Source organism: Equus przewalskii, chromosome 9 (assembly GCF_037783145.1).
Source record: "Equus przewalskii isolate Varuska chromosome 9, EquPr2, whole genome shotgun sequence".
In the NCBI taxonomy this organism is placed as follows: domain Eukaryota; kingdom Metazoa; phylum Chordata; class Mammalia; order Perissodactyla; family Equidae; genus Equus; species Equus przewalskii.
This window is the reverse complement of record NC_091839.1, coordinates 27,175,651-27,193,881: the sequence shown is the minus strand read 5'-3', so window position 1 is coordinate 27,193,881 and position 18,231 is coordinate 27,175,651. Positions and strand designations below refer to the sequence as shown.

Genomic DNA, 18,231 nt, shown 5'->3' with positions numbered 1-18,231 from the left:
CATGTTGAGGCGGCGTCCCACATCCCACAACTAGAAGGACCTGCAACTAGGATATACAACTATGTACAGAGGGGGTTGGGGAGATAAAGCAGACAAAAAAAAAAAGATTGGCAACAGTTGTTAGCTCAGGTGCCAATCTTTAAAAAAAAAAACTTTTAGAAAAAATATAGGAGAAAGTCCTCGGGACTTAGGGCTAAGCAAAGAGTTTTTAAACTTGACACAAAAAGCATGATCTATAAAAGGAAAAATTGATAAACTGCACATCATCTAAATTAAAATTCTTTGCTCTGCTAAAGGCCCTACTAAGGGAATAAAAAGACAAGCTACAGACTGGGAGACAACATTTGCAAACCATGTAACTGACAAAAGACTGACATCTAGAATACATAAAGATCTCTCAAAACTCAAAAGTTTTTTGTAAAAAACTAGAATATGGCCAAAAGACATGGACAGACATTTTGCGGTAGAGGGTATACAGATGGCAAACATGAAAATATGCTCAACATTATTAACCATTAGGGAAATGCAAATTAAAAGCACAGTGAGATACTACATACATCTATCAGAAGGGCTAAAATAAAAAACACCACCAAATGCTGGTCAGGGTGTGGAGAAATTGGTTCACACATATATTGCTGGCGGAAATGTAAAATGGTATAACTACTCTGGAAAAGAGTACTGCACTTTCTTAGAGCACTAAATGTGTGTTTACCCTATAACCCAGCAGCTGCACTCTTGGGCATTTACCCCAGAGAAATGAAGACTTACGAGGGTGCCCACAAAAACCTGTCTGTGAATGTTTACAGGGGCTTTATTTGTAATAGGTGTAGGGGAGGAAGATATTTCCTCGTCCCAAATGGGGGTTCGTCTGGCCGGAGAACGAATTAAATTCACATGAGACAGAATAGCAAGAGAAAATTAAACAAAGCTTTAGGAGGAACCATGGCCCGGGGCCTTTCTTCCGGAAGAAAGGGCACCGAAGAAGTGGGGTGCACATAGTGGTTATATACCCCCAAACGGGGTGTTTCACATGTGACTGAAATGTCCCTCCCACAATAGTCACAAGATTGCCCTGTTGGCACAGTGCTTGATGGACACAGCAGGTAATGGTCTGCTATCTCGGTGGGCGTAGCCGGAGGCAAGTCTATGTCCGGAGCTGGGCTGGAGCTGGGCGGTCACAGGTGAGTGCAGCAATCAGTTCCTAGCCTAAGGAAAGATGCTTAATCCTTAAGAAATGCCAACGTTGGGAGGGGGAGGGAAGTCAGTTACAGGAGGTTACCAGACTAGCACAATAAAATGCAGATTTTAAGTCGTTGCCTTTGGTATTGATTAAGAGTTTTTAGAGAGAAGGTCATCTCCTTTCTTCTTCCTGGTACAGAGAGGGAGGCAGTTTTTACAGATAGAGATTTACCTTACAAATGTAAATGCGTCCTAAGGAAGGGCAAGTTCCATTCCTCAGAGCCTCCTTCCCTGTCCCAGTTTATCAAAAGCAATCAGCCTCAAATAATCCTGATGCCAAAGAGACATATCTTGGGGTGGCCATTTCCAGGTCCCCACATAGGCAAATACTGAAACAGCCCAAATGTCTTCAGTGGATGAAGGTTGAACATGCTGTGTTATGTCCATACCATTGAATACTCCTTAGCAATAAAAAGGAATGAGTTATTGATACACACAACTTGAATGGATCTCAAAGGAATCATGTTCAGTGAAAAAAACCAATCTCAATAGGCCATGTACTTTATGGTTCCGTTTATATGACATTCTGGAAAACTACAAAACTACAAAAAACAAAATGCAAAACTACAGCCATGGGGGACAGATCAGTGGTTACAAGATTTATGGGTGGGGAGAGGGGCAGCAGGAGGGAGTTTTTTGTGCAGTGGATCTGTTCTTTGTTCTGATTGCGTTGGTGGTTATATAAGTTAAAATTCATAGAACTGAATACCCCCAAATGTGTGTTGGATGTAAATAAAATAAATAAATTGTTCAGATAAACATTTAAAAAAGTCAGTTCACACAAAATGACAGCCTCATAAGCTCTGCTGTCTAGACCATTCTGGAATGGGAAGCAGCGTCCTAGCCCTTGTCCTGTTTGTCCTGTCTGCTGGAGCGGCGACATCTATTCTGGGCTCCTGAGCGCGTCACTCACCCCGTTGCCTCCTGAAGCCCCGGCGCGGCCAGCCTTCGCACGCTGTCCGCTCCCTGGATTCGAGAACCCATCTCCTCTTTCAGCGATCGGTGTCTCTGGGTGTCCACACCTCTGTTTCTCGGGCTCGGGTCTCTCCACCTCTGTCGCCTCCCCGCTGCCCGCCGTCTCTGTCTGCATCTCAGAGTCTTCTCATCTCAGGTCTCTCTCCGTCTTCCAGCTCTGAGTTACCCATTTCTGTCTGTCTTTGGCCCTGTGTCTGGGTCTCCGGCCGTGTATGCGTCTCCATCTCTGGATCTCCCTGTCTCTATGTCTCTGTCTCTCCCGGTCTCTGCTCTCTGGTTCTCAGGGCACTATTTTTTTCTCCGCCTGTTTACGCCGTTGCCATGGCATCGAAAGTGATGCAGACGCAAGGGTGGTGATCGAGAGCAGCTCCGCCTCTGACTGGCTAGCCACACTGCCATTGTGATGTCGCTCGCCCCCGTGCGCGGGGACCGCCCGCTGCATGCCGGGAGTCATAGTCCGCGGCGCGGGCCCGACGCGCACGCGCAGTCTGGCTGTCTGCCGTCGCGCCGAGCTCCCGTAGGCTCGAACTAGCCTGGGGTAGCTGCGCAGGTGAGGGTGTCTCGCGGGCTGCCGCGGAGCCGCGACCTGCTCTTCCTGGGTGGGCCGTTGCGGTGCGGCCTGCATGAGCCGCGCAGCCGCGTTCTGCGGTGTCCTGTGGGGGGCGGGGGAAGGGGGCGGGGCTGAGGCCCGGCTGGGGGAGGGCTCGGGCCCCCCAAGTGGGGTGTGCTGCGTGGGGGCGGTGCTGAGGCCGCAGGTGAGGGCGGGGCTGGGGCCCCGGGGGTGGGGGGGGGGGCGTGTGCCGGGGAGGGAGCGGGGCTGAGCCCCTGGGTTGGGGAGGGGCTGGGGGGCTCCCGGAGGAGGTGTATGCCTGGGAGGGGGCGGGGCTGAGGCCCTGGGTTGGGGAGGGGCTGGGGGCCGGGCTGAGACCCCGTGGGGGGAGGGGCTGGGGGCTCCCGGAGGAGGGGTGTGCGGGGGGGGCGGGGCTGAGGCCTGGTGGGCGAACGGGCTGGGCGCACCCTGCCGCAGACTGAGGGGAGGGGACCCGAGGAGCGTCTGTACGGGCCCGCGTTGTGGGTCCGGGGCGGGGCCTGAGGCTGAGGTCCCTGAGTGGCGGAGCAAGGGCCGTTCTAAGCCGCCTGGGGTGTGGCCAGGGTGAGGCCCTCGGGACGCCCCGCTTGTCCCGTCACCTGGGGGCGGGTTCGGCTGGCGGTGGTCGTTCTTCCCCCCCCATCCCCCCACCCCCCGCCGCTCTAGGACCCCTTGGTGGGCAAGGGACCCCGGGGAGAAAGACAAGAACGGGTCTCCCTGGTGCTGCCGGCGGAGGCGCTGGCAAGGGGAGTGGGGACCACTGAGGATGTTCTTTAGAAAAGTCTGGAATGTATGGAAAAGTTCTAGGGAGAGGGCGTGGAACGTCTGCACACCTGTTGGTGCTGGCTAAGTTTTGTGTCCCCTGCTCCTCTTCCCCTCTCCGTGTTCGTTCCTCCACATCCTCGCTTCCCCTCCTCTCTCCCCATTCTCCTCTCGTATACAGACGTGTACCTTGGCTGAGTGCTTGGAGGCCAGGCTGCACAGTCCCCGCCATCCTCTCTTCCATACCGGGGTTTAGTGCTCCATCCTCCCAGTCACTCCAACGACGTCTTGTAGAAGTTTCTTTTCGGCAGAAGTTTCCTTTTCTGCTCCGGGCCTCGGGCCTCATGTTGCTGTTGTCGCTGTTTCTCTGCATGCTCCTTAGGTCTGTGACTTTCTTTGAATTCCTGACCTTTAGGCTTTTGGGGTCTAGACCAGTTGTGCAGGACATCTCTTGCTTGGGTCTGTCTGTCCTGTATGGATCCAGAGTTTACTTTCTTGGCGGTGACCAGAGAAGGCAGCTGAAATGTTAAGGATGATCCTTTGCTCCACGTTCTTTCATTCTAAAGACACCTTTCCCCCTTTATAATGAGTAGGTGATCCTTGGGTGAGGCCAGGACAGCCTGTGAATATCCTGTCTTTGAGGTGGGAATGTGGGGGTCCGTGGGGAGTGGGCAGGGCCTGGAGGTAGAGCTGAGGAGTTGGGAGCCAAGCTTGAGCTCTGCTCAGCCCAGTGTGAAGGGGCTTTGCCTGCAGGAGGCCCACCAGGCTTGGGGACCTTTCAGCTCAGCCGCCCACTCAGCCACGAGGGCTTCCTCTACAGCCCAGGACTAGGAGAGAGGCCCATGGGATCAGCTACAGCCTCAGCTCCAGGAAAATCCTTTCCCCATCTGAGGCAAATCCTGGGTGGCCCCAAGATGGGGTAGGGGGCTTGCCTGGTGACCAAGCCAGGAGGAGCTTGGGCAGTGCTGCATGGCCTCAAGCAAGCTGGGGACAGGAAAGGGTCCTTGTGGTCCCCCAGAAATCATTGCAGCAGGGTGACTGGGCTGGGACCAGCATTGTGAGGCTCTGGTGGACAATGAGCCCCATGAACACACGTTAGCGAGTTCACAGTTACCTTTGTAGAGATGGGTTCCGTGCAGGCTGAACATGCTCGTGGTATCCTAAGAAAATCGAAATGACATGCCCACAGATCTGCCCGTGTGCCGCGTAGGGCGCTGTGTGTCCCGTGCCTATAGGGAGAAATGCAGCTGTGCCAGTGGCTGAAGCTGGCAGTCCTCCTGCTGACATGCGTGGCTCTAGATGAGTCAAAGGCAGAGAATTGGTTAAAAAAATTAGTCTGGAACATGGGTCAGCAAACTGACCTGCAGGCCGGCCGGCAGCCTGTTTTGTAATGAAGCTGTACAGGGACACAGCCAGGCCGGTGGAGTGCAAGTGTCCCTGGCTGCTTTCCCACCACAAGGTGGAGCTGATAGTCATGACGGAGAATGACTGGCCTTAAGAGCCTAAAATATTTTCTATCTGTCCCTTTGCGTTCCCACCTCTGCTTTAGCAGAATGAATGCGAGAATGTGTTTCTAAGCCTGAGGTCAGGAAGGAAGCTCTTTCTAATCAAGTTTCTGAAGTCAGAAATCTATTTTTTCAAAAAAGTAGATTTGGCAGTTAGAAACATTAGAACCCTATGTGTGGCCACAGGAGAGCATGAAGTGAAAAGGCAAGCCACAGACGGGGACACCAGCACGACAGAGCCAGACAGAGAGCGCTCTAACCACGTAACAGAAAGGGAGCTGTAAGGAAAATGCCACGGAAAAGTGGGTGGTTCACCCACAGAGATGAATAAATCCTGAGGGCACACTGGCAGTGCAATGAGCACATTCTGTGGTCTGAAGGTCCCCAGTGCAGGGCGTGAGGAAGGGGCATCCAGGGGGCACTGCTGAAGCCAGTGGCGGGGTTGAAGTTGCCTCCTGGGGGCTGCTGGGTTACTGCGTGTGCTCAGTGGCCTAGGTGTCCCACTTCTCCATTTACCTTCCAAATATATCACCAGCCTGACCCCACATACAGGGATGTGAGGGTCTGTAATAGCCAAAGAAAACCAGGCACAGCCAGCGTGCCTCTAACATAGAACTGGCACCATTAAAAGTCGCTTATGTGTCAACAGATGCTGCCCAGGGACTGGCCTGTGAGTAACCCCTGCTCCCCTGGGGTTCACGTTCCAGGGGGGAGGCAGGCAGGAGGCAAGTAAAGGCAGGGGAGGGGGCACCAGGTGGTGCAGGGAAGGTCTCCCTGTAGGAGGTAAGAAGAGAGTGACCTGCAGGAGGGCGTGAGGGGAGTTGGGGGCTGGTGGTGATAATGATGGTGGCAGAGCTCCTTTTTCCTGGAGGGAAAGGGAGCCTCATGTGGAGTGTCTTCTGCGGCCCCAGGGGGAGAGGGGAGCAGTCGACAGTTGAGTCTCTGCCAACTTTTTTCTTTTTTTTTTTCTCCTCTTCTCCTCCCCAAAGCCCCCCAGAATGTAGTTGTATATTCTAGTTGTAGGTCCTTCTGGTTGTGCTGTGTGGGAAGCCACCTCAGCTTGGCTTGATGAGTGGTTCTAGGTCTGCACCCAGGATCCGAACCCTCAAAACCCTGGGCCACTGAAGTGGAGCACATGAACTTAACCACTCGGCCATGGGGCCGACCTCTTTTCTTCTTTTGTTTTAACAGCTTTATTGAGATATGATTTACATAAAGTTCACCTGTTTAAAGTGTAGAATTCAGTGATTTTTTGTATATTCACAGAGTTGTACAACCATCACCACAGTCAATTTGAGAATGTTTTTATCACTCCAAAGAGTGTGCCCCTAAGCAGTGACTCTCCTCCCCACTCTGTTCCACCTCCTGGCAACCGCTGATCGTGGTCCTGACTGCGGATTTGCCTGTTCTGGACATTTCACAGAAATAGGAATGGAATCGCACACCCCCAGGGCTGTGAGGTCCTCGCCCCCTGCCCTGGCGGTGATGCTCAGAGCTCCCCTGCGTTACTGGGAGGAGTCGGCGATGCCCGGTTCCACCTCGCTCACTTGTGGAGTCGGCTTTGTGAGCAGGGGTTGCTGAGAAAGTGTTCCCACTGCAGCTGTGCTCACACACAATGTTCTTGAATTCCTCAGGGGTGTGTTGGGAAGAAAACGTGGTTCGTTTCTGTGGCACAGCCAAGGGGAGCATTCCCACTGGGTTTTCCGTGGCTTTTGTCTGGGCCGGCTCCCTCCCAGTGGAGGAGCAGACCTGGCAGGGTCTGGGAGGAGTCAGAGTTCATGTCCCTGTGTGTTCATGGCCAGCGGCTGGAGGCCTGGCCCACTACTGCCTGCTGGGTTCTGTTGTTTAACATACTCAGTGTTTGTCAACAGTTACAATCGATAATTTCCCCTAAACATCCCGAAACCGGCTTCTCTTGAACGATGCAGCTGCACATCAGGATCAGCTGGGGGTGGGGAGAGGGCTGCCAGGACCTGAACCTCCACTCACGACGGTCTACCCCCTCATTGTACCCCACTTCTGGTCTACTTCTTACACCTCCCACCTGCCTCTGTGGGTGGGTCAGTCCAGGTCTGCAGGCCTCTGCTGTTTCCAGAAACAGGTGCAGGCTGTCCACTGACCTATTTCAGATTTTCAGTTCTTCTAATAGGAGGAGCAATCCGGACACCTCGCCCTGCCATGGTATTGGAAACTGAAGTCCTCATAAGTTTTTTTTCCCCCAAAGATTGGCACCTGAGCTAACATCTGTTGCCAATCTTCCTCCTCCCCCTCCTCCCCCTCCTCCCCCTCCTCCCCTTCCTCCCCCTCCTCCCCCTCTTCCCCCTCCTCCTCTTCCTCCTCTTCCTCCTCCTCTTCCTCCTTCTCCTCCTCCTCTCCGCCCCCCACAGTACATAGTTGTATATTCTAGTTGTGTGAGTGCCTCTGGTTGTTCTATGTGGGACGCCACCTCAGCGTGACCTGACGATTGGTGCCATGTCCGCACCCAGGATCCGAACTAGCGAAATCCTGGGCCGCAAAAGCAGAGTGCGCGAACTTAACCACTCGGCCACGGGGCTGGCCCCTCATAAGATGTTTTTTAGTGTTAAACAAACCTCTTGTTTCTGGGGTAAGCCCACATCTGGTGTGATGTTACATGCATCACGTATATAACATACATCGTTGGAATGAGTTTACCAATGTTTTAAGATATTTACACCTTTGTAAGTGAGACTGTCCTGTAATTTTTCTTTCTCCTATCTGTGACTGATTTTATTTTCTGATCTCGGTGATACCAGTCTTACAAAATGAGTTGCTGTCTCCCACTTTTTATGTTAATTTTTATCTACACAAGCACAAAACTCTACTGATATGTAACAAGCGGATTGCTTGGAAGCAGTTCTGGGTGGACTCGGGGTGGTGGGTGTGGGGCCCATGAACTCCGAGTCTCCTGCTGGTTCTCCTTTGGTGTGGTTCTCACCATGTGGGCACCTCTTTGTCTGTCCTCCGCAGGCTGGACTCTGGCTCGTATCCCAGAGGATCCTGTCATTCCTGCTGTCTCTCCCATGGAGCCGCAGTTCCATGAACTCGCCCTTCACGACAGGCGCCCCGTCTCTGGCGAGCACAGTCACATTTCCCAGTGCAGGCTGGGAAAGATGCTGCCTTTGGAGAAGGCGTTTGCCACCCCCAGGAACTCCCCAGCACTCGCAGAACTGCCCATGCCATGGTGGCAGCTGGGGACCAGCAGGAGGAGACCATCCCCAGGAGGGCCCCTGCTGACCTCAAGTTGTCCTGCCTGCCCTTCTGGACCTTTGTCTACCAGGAGGCAGCTGGGACCCACTGGGCCCTGGCTCAGCTCTACGAGCTGTGCCACCAGTGGCTGCGGCCCGAGGTACACTCCCAGGAGCAGATGCTGGAGCTGCTGGTGCTGGAGCAATTCCTGAGCATCCTTGCCTACAAAGTCCTACTCTCGGTGGAGGTGCAGCATCATGAGAGTTGTAAGAAGGCGGTATCCCTGGTGGAGGACCTCACCAAGGCCCTGGAGGAGCCAGGTGAGGCCGCCAACCTGAAGGAGAACATGCCTTAGAGGAAACAGGGAGGGGGCTGGCCCTGGAAGGATTGAGATAGATGGCCTAGAGCCCAAACCCCAGCCAGTGGCTTGCCTGGGAGAGTTGGTTCCCCAACATGTAAGAGTCACAGAGGAGAGCAGCCCTGAGCTGGTGAGGATCTGACCTCCACCCTGCCTGGTGTCATTACCCACAGGGTTGCCTCATGGGCCAGGAAGGCTGCTTGGGCTCTTACCCTCACATCTGCCTTCCAGATATAAGGAAGCAGGAGGAACCAGCCCCTTAAACATTGAGTAAATGTTCTGGGTACATTTCTGCCCCTCCCTCAGTATAGGACCAAGGGGAGCACTGAGGCTGGGTGGACAGAGTCCCACCGTGTCTGAGGGTGGGGTCTGTGAATCTGGTGATGATGGGGTCATGGAGCTGAGGGCTCAGGGACAGAAGCCTGTGTCCACGTCTGCCCCCCGGTGGTTTACTGTGATGGTTGGCAGTGTCTCTCCCTCTTGGGCTCACTCTTGGCTCAGGTGTGACCAGGGATGCTGTTGAGTTCTCCCGGGGGGTCATCCACAGCCTCGAGCAGGGTGTGTGTGGGAAGCATGCTGCACCTTTGCCATCTGCCATTGCCAGGCGGGCTGGCGAGAGCCAGCAAAGACCCAGAAGCCAGTGAGGCCCAGGTGTCCCCCAAGACCGGTGAGTGCCAGCCAGCCCTTGCCCGGGTCTGTGAGTGGGAGAGGGCAGGAGGGAGACGTGTGCAGGTGTCAGGGGAGCCAGAGGGAGGCTCTGGAGCCTGGAATTCTGTAGATGTAGATCTGGCTTTTTACTTAAGCTCTGATGAATGTGAAAAGTATTATTTTAAATTAAATAAGTTTTCAGAGATCATGTTTATCTCAAACAGTGGAAAGTATTGAGATAACAAAGAAAAAAGTAATAATCTCCCCACTCTGAAATGAAATCAAAGGGTGCGCCCTGGCACCTGTCCCTTGGTGTCTTTCTGTGCCTCTCGCACGCGTGCACACTCCTCTCACATGCGTGCACAGGCCTGTCACCCGTGGCCTGTGCGGACGGTTTGTGGCCGGTCTGCTTGGGGGTGATGTGCTTGTGCCTGAACACCTGCTGTCCCCTCACCCACCCAGGCCCCTCCGGTGGCGGCTGGATGTCCAGTGCCATCTCTTCATTGCCTTCATGGCCGGTGGTTCACAGCCCTCCTTGTGCTGGAGTTGGCATTTATGGCCGTTGTGGTTTCTGCCTCTTCCCATGAGGCTGAGGTAAGGCGTCCTCAGGCTTGGGCCTGGGTGTGGGAGCTTTGTTGGTGTGTGTATGGGGGGTTCCTCAGGGTCAGCGGACAAAGGGTATGTTCTCACAGTTTTCCAGAAGTTTTATAGCGCACACGGTGCCAGTGTGCCTGGGCGCTTGTTTCCCCACATCCCACCAGCACTGGGCGTTGTTGCTTTTGAGATTTCCACCATTGCAGTGGGTAGCAAAGTGTTCCCTTCTTTGTGGCTTTAGTTTGAGTTTCTGGGCCGCCCCTGAGCTTGAGCTTCCTTTGCTTTCTTCTTCGCCTCCTCTGCTTTGTCAGTCAAGGACAAGGACAGATACGGGGTCCATGGGGCCCTGGGACCTGCTGTGATATGCGCATGCTGGGCCTCCCTGCTGCTGAGTCTGAGAACTCTTCGCTCTGCCTAGGGCCTGTGCAGGGGAGGCATTGGGGTCTCCCTGACCGGTTTGGGGGTGCCCAGCCATGGAGCACAAGTCTCAACTTTGCCTTCCCTTCTCCCCAGCCTGTCCCGCTCCAGAAACAGGGCAGCATAGGGGAGGAGACCAAAGAGGCCAAGCCCACAAGGGCAGAGCCAGAGGTGGGGGTGGGGCGCCTTGCCCAGGGCTCTCTAGTCCTGGCCCTGAGGGCCAGAGTCTGTTGCACCCTCCCTGGTGTATCAGACCTCTCGCTCCCCACATTGTTAATATGCCGCCAACTGCCCAGGGAGGACAATGGGCTGGGGCCTGGCCAGGGGATGAGGAGTGGGAGTGGCCCCAGGTTCCAGGGCTGGGCACCCGAGGCCACGGCCTCCCTGGGAAACCCAGTGATGAGCCTGGCCCAGGGTGTGGGCCAGGGTCGGGGTATGGGAGGTCTGTGCGCTCAAAGGGAGGGACCTGGAGTGCAGGCCTGGTGGCTCCTTACTGTGAGCTCTCCCCAAGCCCAGTTTGTGGTGACTCCCAGCCCCTCCCTCTGGCCACATCTAATGCACCGGCCCTCCCCTCCCGCACAGCCCTGCCAGCCACAGCCCTCCTCCTCTCTCTTCCTGCTGATCTGCTGCCCTTAAGTTCCACCTCCCACCAGTCAGGACTCTGCCTGCCACCCCATGTGGCAGCCCCTCCCCACTCCCGTGCTCCTTGTGCTTCTGCACTGAGGCTGTGCTGCCCTCGGGGCCTTGTAGGCTGTCTTCCCTCTTCAGAGACACATCCCCTGGACCTTCTGGGCCCCATGGCAGTGTCACCACAGGGCCTCCCACTTTATCTCCTTCATAGCCTTTGTCTGGGGTATCTGTCTGTCTGTCTCTCTTGAGGGAAGTGAGCTTAGCTGTCTGGGTCCTGTGATCCCCTGGGTGCCAGCCGGAGCCCCAGGCAGTGTGGAGGGATGGAGGAGACTTTGGGGACCTCTACAGCAGTGGTTCTCAACTAGAGCGCAATTTGTCCCCCTTCTGTTGCCAGTACTTTGGGGTGGGGAGTGCTCCTGGCATCTAGAGGGAAGAGGCCCGGATACTGGAAATCATCCTGCAGTGCTCACCACAGGCTCCAGCACAAAGAGTGTCCACAATGCCAATGCCAAGAAACCCTGCTCTCGTGTTAACCTGGGGGCAGGGTCCAGGGAAACCTGGGGTCCCCATGCAGAACCTGCAAAATGGTGGGTAGGAGCCCCAAGGACAGTGCTGCCCCCAGTATTCTTGCTGTGGTTGTGGGACCGAGGGTCCACCCTCTCTCTGGATGGGAAGCCTCAGCTGGGGCTGTGCTGCTATTTCAGAAGCTGAAGTTTCCAGAGGTGCCTCTGTACCTGGAGGAGTGGGGGCACCTGGACGCAGCAGAGGAGAACCTGGAGACCTAACGGAAACTGCTCTTGTGGGGCGAGACACTCCTCCCGCGGCCTCTACTCCGTCCTCCATCCTATTCCAAAACTGCTGGCCTGGGGCATCCTGACTCTACTTGGGGCTTTGGTTAGGATACCACAGTGTTTTAAATGTACTTCAACTTGAATGTGTTTTAAACGTATTTGACTTTGACCTTGAATTCATTGGCCAACGTCCCCACCCTGGTCCCCACAGTTCCTGGTCTCCATGTTTGAGTCCTGCGAGGGCCCTGGGCTTTGTGCTTGCAGCTCCTGCCTTCAGGACCTGAAGCTTCTGAATCTAGAAAGAAATCCTGACCCCAAAGTGTTGACTTCCCCATCCTTGTTGGTGCAGAGACAGGGTCTCCGGCCTTCTTGTGTGGACATCTTTTCCCCAGAAACCGTCCTTTGTATGGAGGCCCCAATACAGATTCGTGAACTCTTTATAGCTTTAATTTTATGTTATTTTGTAACTTTGCTTTTCCTTGAATTCCCCCCACTCCCCGCCTGCCCATTGACCCTTTCAGTCTTGCCCCACAGACCCTCTTCTTCATCCGTTTGCCATGTTCTCAGAACCCCCAGCCCTGCAGGGCGCTGATGGGGAGTCAGCTTTGGCAGGTGTCCTGGTGTAGACAAAAGGACCAAAGCTGCAGTCCTGGTCTTGGCCAGCCTGTGGGGCTTGAGGCCTGTCATCAGCTGCTTTCCATTCTGTTTTCAGTGTCTCTTTTAGTTTTTCTGTTATTTTGACCCCGCTCAGGGTATCAGCTTGCCTAGCCTGATGCTGCCTGCAAGCTGGAGACAGAGGAACTTCGGTTGGCTGACGGAGAACCACCCGAAGGCAGCTTCCCAGGTGAGCTTGAGTCAGAGAGTGATGGTTGGGGGCCAGGGTAGAGGGGGGGCCTTTCTTTCAGAGGCCAATGGAGGCCCCTCACAGCACCACTGGCCTCAGCAAAGACCTCAACTTTGACCTCACTCATTGTTGTCCCACCTCCTGTCCCACACTCTCGCCACGCCCACTCCCCAAGTATCAGAGCAGGAGGCAGGAATCCAGCTATGTTAATGGTCTCTTGCTGAGAAACAAACCACCCCAAAACTTAGGCACTTAAACAATGGCAATATTAGTTATTGTGATTCTGTGGATTGATTGGGGTCACCTGGGTGGCCGTTATGCTCCATTTGATGGCTGCTGGACGATGCACACAGCTATGGTCATCTGCCAGGCTTGACTAGAGCTAGAAGGTCCTAGGAAGCCTCACAGACTGGCAGTTGACGCTGGCTCTTGACTTGGAGCTCAACTGAGGCCGTCGACCTGGTTCTCCTTCATGTTGTCTCTCCAAGTGGATGCTTGGGCTTCCTCACAGTGTGGCTGCTGGGTTCTAGGAAGGAGTATTCCGGAGGGTAAGCACCATCCGGTGGGTGCTTATTAAGCCTTTGCATGCACCATGCATGCTCATGTCCCACAGACCGTGGTAGGTTACGTGGCCAAGCCAGTATGTGTGTGTACATGTGTGTGTACACGCGTGTGGGGGGAAGGGGACTACCCAAAAGCATGAATCCAGGGAGATATGCTTCATTGGGGGCCACCAGTGTACACGTTAGTTTACCATACGAGGATTATTTGGCCCTTCCTGGTGATGGACCGATGCTACCCCCATCTCATGGCTCCACTGCCAGTGTCACCTCAGGGTACGAGATGGCTGCTCCAGCTCTCTCTCACATGCACAGCAGCAGGAAGGAGGCCCCTCTGCCCTCCTTGCTTTTGTGCTTATGTCCCATTGGCTGGAACTTAGTCACATGGCCACTTTAGCTGCAAGGCAGGCTGGGAGTGATGGTCTTTCTTCCAGGCAGCTGTGAGCTCTGGGACTGTTGAGAAAGGGAAAGCAGACTGGGGACAGGCAGTGGTCTTCTGAGACCAGTGTGACCAACATCACTGCACTTAGCAGTTGTGTGGTCTCACTTTAGTGCATTGCCCCTGGGTTTGTCGAGAGAACTGGTCAATGATGTGCATGTAAAGTGCTTCTTGTCTCCTCACCCACCTCTCACTCGGGCTTGCCATCCCTGCCCATTCTCACGGTTGATCTCGGACCTGTGCCTTTTGTCAGTTCTCCTCACGTGGCAGTTCCTTCTCTGAGCCTGGGTGTTGGAACTGCTCACATTATAACCTTGTTTCAGGCAACAGGAGGTGGCAGGAAAACAGAGAGTGTGTGCGAGGAAGGCTCCACGTACAAGAAGCTGATAGAGAGGCTTGTGAGGAAAGTTTTGTGTGCCCCTTGACGGGCACTGCCCGGGAGGAGGAAGAACAGCTGCAGAAGGCTCTGGATCCTCAGGAGGGGGACCCAGGCCCTATCACCATGGCCCACAGGCAGTCCGTCATCCGGGACCCCGCCCAGGACAGGGGCACAGCTGGGGAGAGCCTTACTGTGCCCGTAATGCCAGCCACCCCACACCAAGGCCATGGAAGAAAGAGGCCCTACCCGGAGGATGTGGGTGACCAGGGCCCCAAGTGTGTCTCCAGCACGAGCCACCACCAGCAGTGCAAGGTGAAGAAGGAGCCTGCTGCAGCTGGCTGCAGCACAGGGTCCCTGGCCTGGCAGGCTTGGGGGACCTCTGCTGCGAGCTGCCCTGCAGCCGACGAGCCTGGGGCATCCCGAGGGAAGCCCTACATGGGCAGCTAGCGCGGGGAGACCTTTATGTGGATCTCACATTTCATCGATCATCTCAGGAGCCACAGTGGCAGGAAGCTCTACACATGCCAGGACTGCTGGAGAACCTTCCACTTCAGCCTGGCCCTGGCTCAGCACCAGAAAACCCACGAGAAGGAGAAAAGCTATGTGTTGGAGAGGGCCCTGGGCACCCACCCTGCCACCCATGGATCCTGTGCCGGTGGGAGGATTGGCGGGCTCCCGGAGTGCACAGAAGGTGATGTTTTCCCTCTGTAGTCTGAGGCACAGAGAGGAGCCGCTTTGCTCTAAGTGTCCCCAGAGCAGGACAGCTCTGCTTGCCTGGGAGTCCTGAGCAGTGTTTCTGGCTTCTTCAGAACCCATGCGTGGCTTCCTGCAGTGTCTGTGTGCACACAAGTGTGCTTGTTTTCTAGATAAGCTCATGTGGCTAAAGCACTTAGAACCCAGGAAGGGCCCGTGGGAAGCCCTCACCTCCTTGAAAACACACCCGTGCAGATGCTCGCAAGTGAGCACAAGCCATCAGATGTGCAAGAAGACTCTTTCTTCTGGAGCCATTTTATCACCACCCACACTTTGGAACATTTGTCAGTGTTCAAAGTGTAGAGTTGCCTTAAGGTGTGTGATCTGCCAGCTCGTCCTTGAAGTCAGCCTTGTCTCCCTTCCTCCTGTTTGAGCTCCCCAGCGCTGTTGTTCAAGCAGAAATCTTGCCAGCTGTTTTGGCCTTTTCATAAATACGCGATGTCAAGTTCACTTCTGAATCCTCGATAGCAAACTGTGTCCCGGTTGAACTCACATGTTTTTATGTGGGTGGAGTGACTTACAAAGATCATGGAAATGCTTGGAGCCTAGTAATGCAGTGTTTTCACACTGTGCATCTCAGCCCATTAGTGAGTTGTTAAATCAAATTGGTGGGTGGCTACCGGCATTACAAAGCAATAGAGTAGAATAAAACAGCTCAAAATTCATCATGTAGTAAAGGTAAATACTGTTTTGCGAAACTTTTCAGCCATATATCTAAATATAAAAACTGGTCACAACGTAAAATCTATTTTTACTGAGTAGGGGGAGGTCATGATCAAAACAGGTTGAAAACGCTAATAAAGGTTGATGAGTTCTGTCTGTCTGAGTAAGGGTAACGTAACTCCTTGGGCTACATAAGGTGATCTTTTGATTTTTGCATTGAATTCGGATTACAGCATTGTTTCTGTTGCCTGAGCATAAACTTAACTGCTTCCTATAGATACAGAAACTGGTGCCTCCTTCTGTCACTGTGTTTGAGCATGGTGTCTGTTGTAATGATTCCCAAATCACAGGGGCTTAACAAAAGAAGTATTTCTTCCGTCACATTGTAGTCTTGTGGTTCTTGCTGCTGCATGTATGTTCGTGGGAGAGGAGCTCTGCTTCACATGGTGATTCAGGATCCAGGCTTCATCCCTGTTGAAGCTCTGCTCCCCGCTGGACCCTTGGAGCATATAGAGGAGGCCACACTTGCTCAGCCGGGAGATGACACATATCACTTCCATGCACATGTCCTTGGAGAGAAATGATCTCATGGCCCCAGTCACTTGCAAGGGGCACGAGCTGTTTCCCTGGGTGCCTGTCTCTGCCACAGTCACTGAGCTCAGTTCCCCTCTTGCCTGTCAATCTCCCAACCCTAAGCTGGCTGTAGCTCTGATGATAAAAGAAAAACCAAAAAACTATACTTGCCCTCTCAACTCTTGTTCCCAACCTATTGCATGAGTTCACCTCTCCTGCTGCCACAGAGGTTACCCCTGGGATGCATGCCACTCAGCTTTCAGGGCCACTTGTGAGTCGTTCATTATTATAAAGGCCAGCACTCCATCTCTTCAGTTTCCCATCTGATGTCTCATTTAGTGCACAGCTAGATGCTTGTGCCTTTTTTGTTACATTTTTAAGGTTTTTATTTGAAAATAATTTCAAACTTATAGAAAAGGCACAAAAATAATACACAGATCACCTGCACACCCTTCACCCAGACCTGCCTGTCATTAATGTTTCACCCTGCTTGCCTGTGGTTTGTGCATCCCCCCACAACACACATCTCGGGGTACAGCAAGTCCACGTTCCTACTGCTGGTGACGATTTCTTTGCTCACCCAAAGTCTTGCCTAACTTCTCCACCATATAGTTATAATTTTCCCCCTTTTAACTAATAAGCAGTCTGTAGGGAGACACTTTAAATATCCTGCTCCTCACCAAAATGCCCCCCTAGGTTTAGCCTCCATTGAGGATGCTTGAATCAGTCTTTACCACGTGGTTGCAAAGTGATTATCCAACACCAGCCCCCGCTCCATGTTTACCAGCTGGCCCTGGGCATTCTGCTGCAAACCAGCACCCTCCCTTATCTCCTTTTATTTGTCTTTATTACCAGAATGGACTCAGGGGTTCCTGTCTTTTCAATGGATTATAGCTTATTGTGTCCTTGGTTATTTTGGTTCTCAAGTTGTACCAGATGAGGCCCATCGGAGCCTTCAGGAAGGTTCCTGCATCCCCATGACATGCCTTCATCATTTTTTGAACACTTCCTTTCTTTTTAGTATAATGAGATGTTCCAAAGTCATTTTGTTTCTACCCTGAAATCGGCCATTTCTCCAGTTCCAAAGAACTGGTTCCTTTAGGTGGAGGGTGGTATTAGAGACCAAATCTGAGTGCCAGGTGTGCTCATTGCTACTAGGGTGTCTTCTGCTGAACTAAGAGACATAGGCACAAATATAAACACATATAGGTACGCACAAAAGTATATGTGTGCATATACACATATGTGTACAGCAACACCTCCAGTTCCAATCTGTGGCTCCTCATATTTTTTATGTCCCTTCTTCAATAGTGAGAATCCTGGTACCCCAAAATCAACATTAATTTGCTGGATCCTAAAAATACCTCTAAAATAGTTTCAGAGGTGCTTTTCTCAAACCACTACAAGAAACAAATCTGAAGAGATTTCAGGATTTGTTTGCTGTTCCCCTTCTGCCACCAAGACATGGTAAATCACACAAATGGATGATTTATTTTACAGGGACAAAAATATAGCCAGATGTTCCCACTTGTTGATCTCAGGGGAAGCTGGGTTGGCTCAGGCATTAGGGGCACTGGGTCTGTGCTGAGGGTTTCAACTCCCACCCAAAGGTGCAGGGACATGGACCATTGAGAAAGATGCAGCAAATGGGGAGCCCAAAAAGGTGGCCCAGGTCTTTCCAGTGGAGTTGGGAGGACTGGAAAGGCACAGACCAATACAGGGGTATTGTGCCAGGACTCAAAAGGACGTGAGATGTCTGGAGGGCAAGAGAGAGCCCCAGGTGAGCTGGCACTAAGAATGGGTGGAATGTATGGCTGGTTCACTCAGGCTGGTTCCGAGGATAGCTGTGTTCAGAGGGGTAGGGAAAGGTAAGTCACACAAGTGGAAACCTGGCAAGATGGGGATGAAGTTCAATGGGAAGCAGATGCTTAAATACCCTGTTTGTGCACTGAATTGTGTGTCATTACCTCCTACTCCCTATCCACACATTGAAGCCCTAACCCCCATTGTGACTGTATTTGGAGATAGGGCCTTTAGGGAGGTAATTAATGTTAAATGAAGTTACAAGCGTGGGCTGTAATTCCACAGGACTGGCGTCCTTATATGAAGAGGAAGAGACAGCAGAGATTGCTCTCTTCCGATGCAAGTGCACAGAGGAGAGGCCATGCAAGGACAGAGAAGGTGGCTATCTACAAGCCAGGAAGAGAGGTCTTGCCAGAAACCAACCCTGACAGCACAGTGATGTTGGATGTCCAGCCTCCAGAACTGTGTTTAAGCCACTCAGCCTGTGGTATGTTGTTATGGC

General features: G+C 53.1%; 2 protein-coding genes across 2 annotated transcripts; both read left to right on the top strand.

Moving 5' to 3' along the window:
- Positions 1-2,666: 2,666 nt before the first annotated feature.
- Positions 2,667-12,153, top strand: LOC103558261 (zinc finger and SCAN domain-containing protein 18-like). Its single transcript, XM_008531160.2, has 4 exons — positions 2,667-2,764; positions 8,059-8,597; positions 9,746-9,877; positions 11,629-12,153. Exons 2-3 carry the CDS (start codon positions 8,270-8,272, stop codon positions 9,868-9,870), a joined length of 453 nt encoding a protein of 150 aa, XP_008529382.2. The 5' UTR covers positions 2,667-2,764; positions 8,059-8,269; the 3' UTR covers positions 9,871-9,877; positions 11,629-12,153.
- ZSCAN18 (zinc finger and SCAN domain containing 18) lies at positions 11,364-14,781 on the top strand. The gene is given in 3 exon segments (XM_070632443.1): positions 11,364-11,728; positions 12,467-12,559; positions 13,786-14,781. Coding segments are annotated over 3 exon segments (1,176 nt in total). The 5' UTR covers positions 11,364-11,508; the 3' UTR covers positions 14,649-14,781.
- Positions 14,782-18,231: the final 3,450 nt, after the last annotated feature.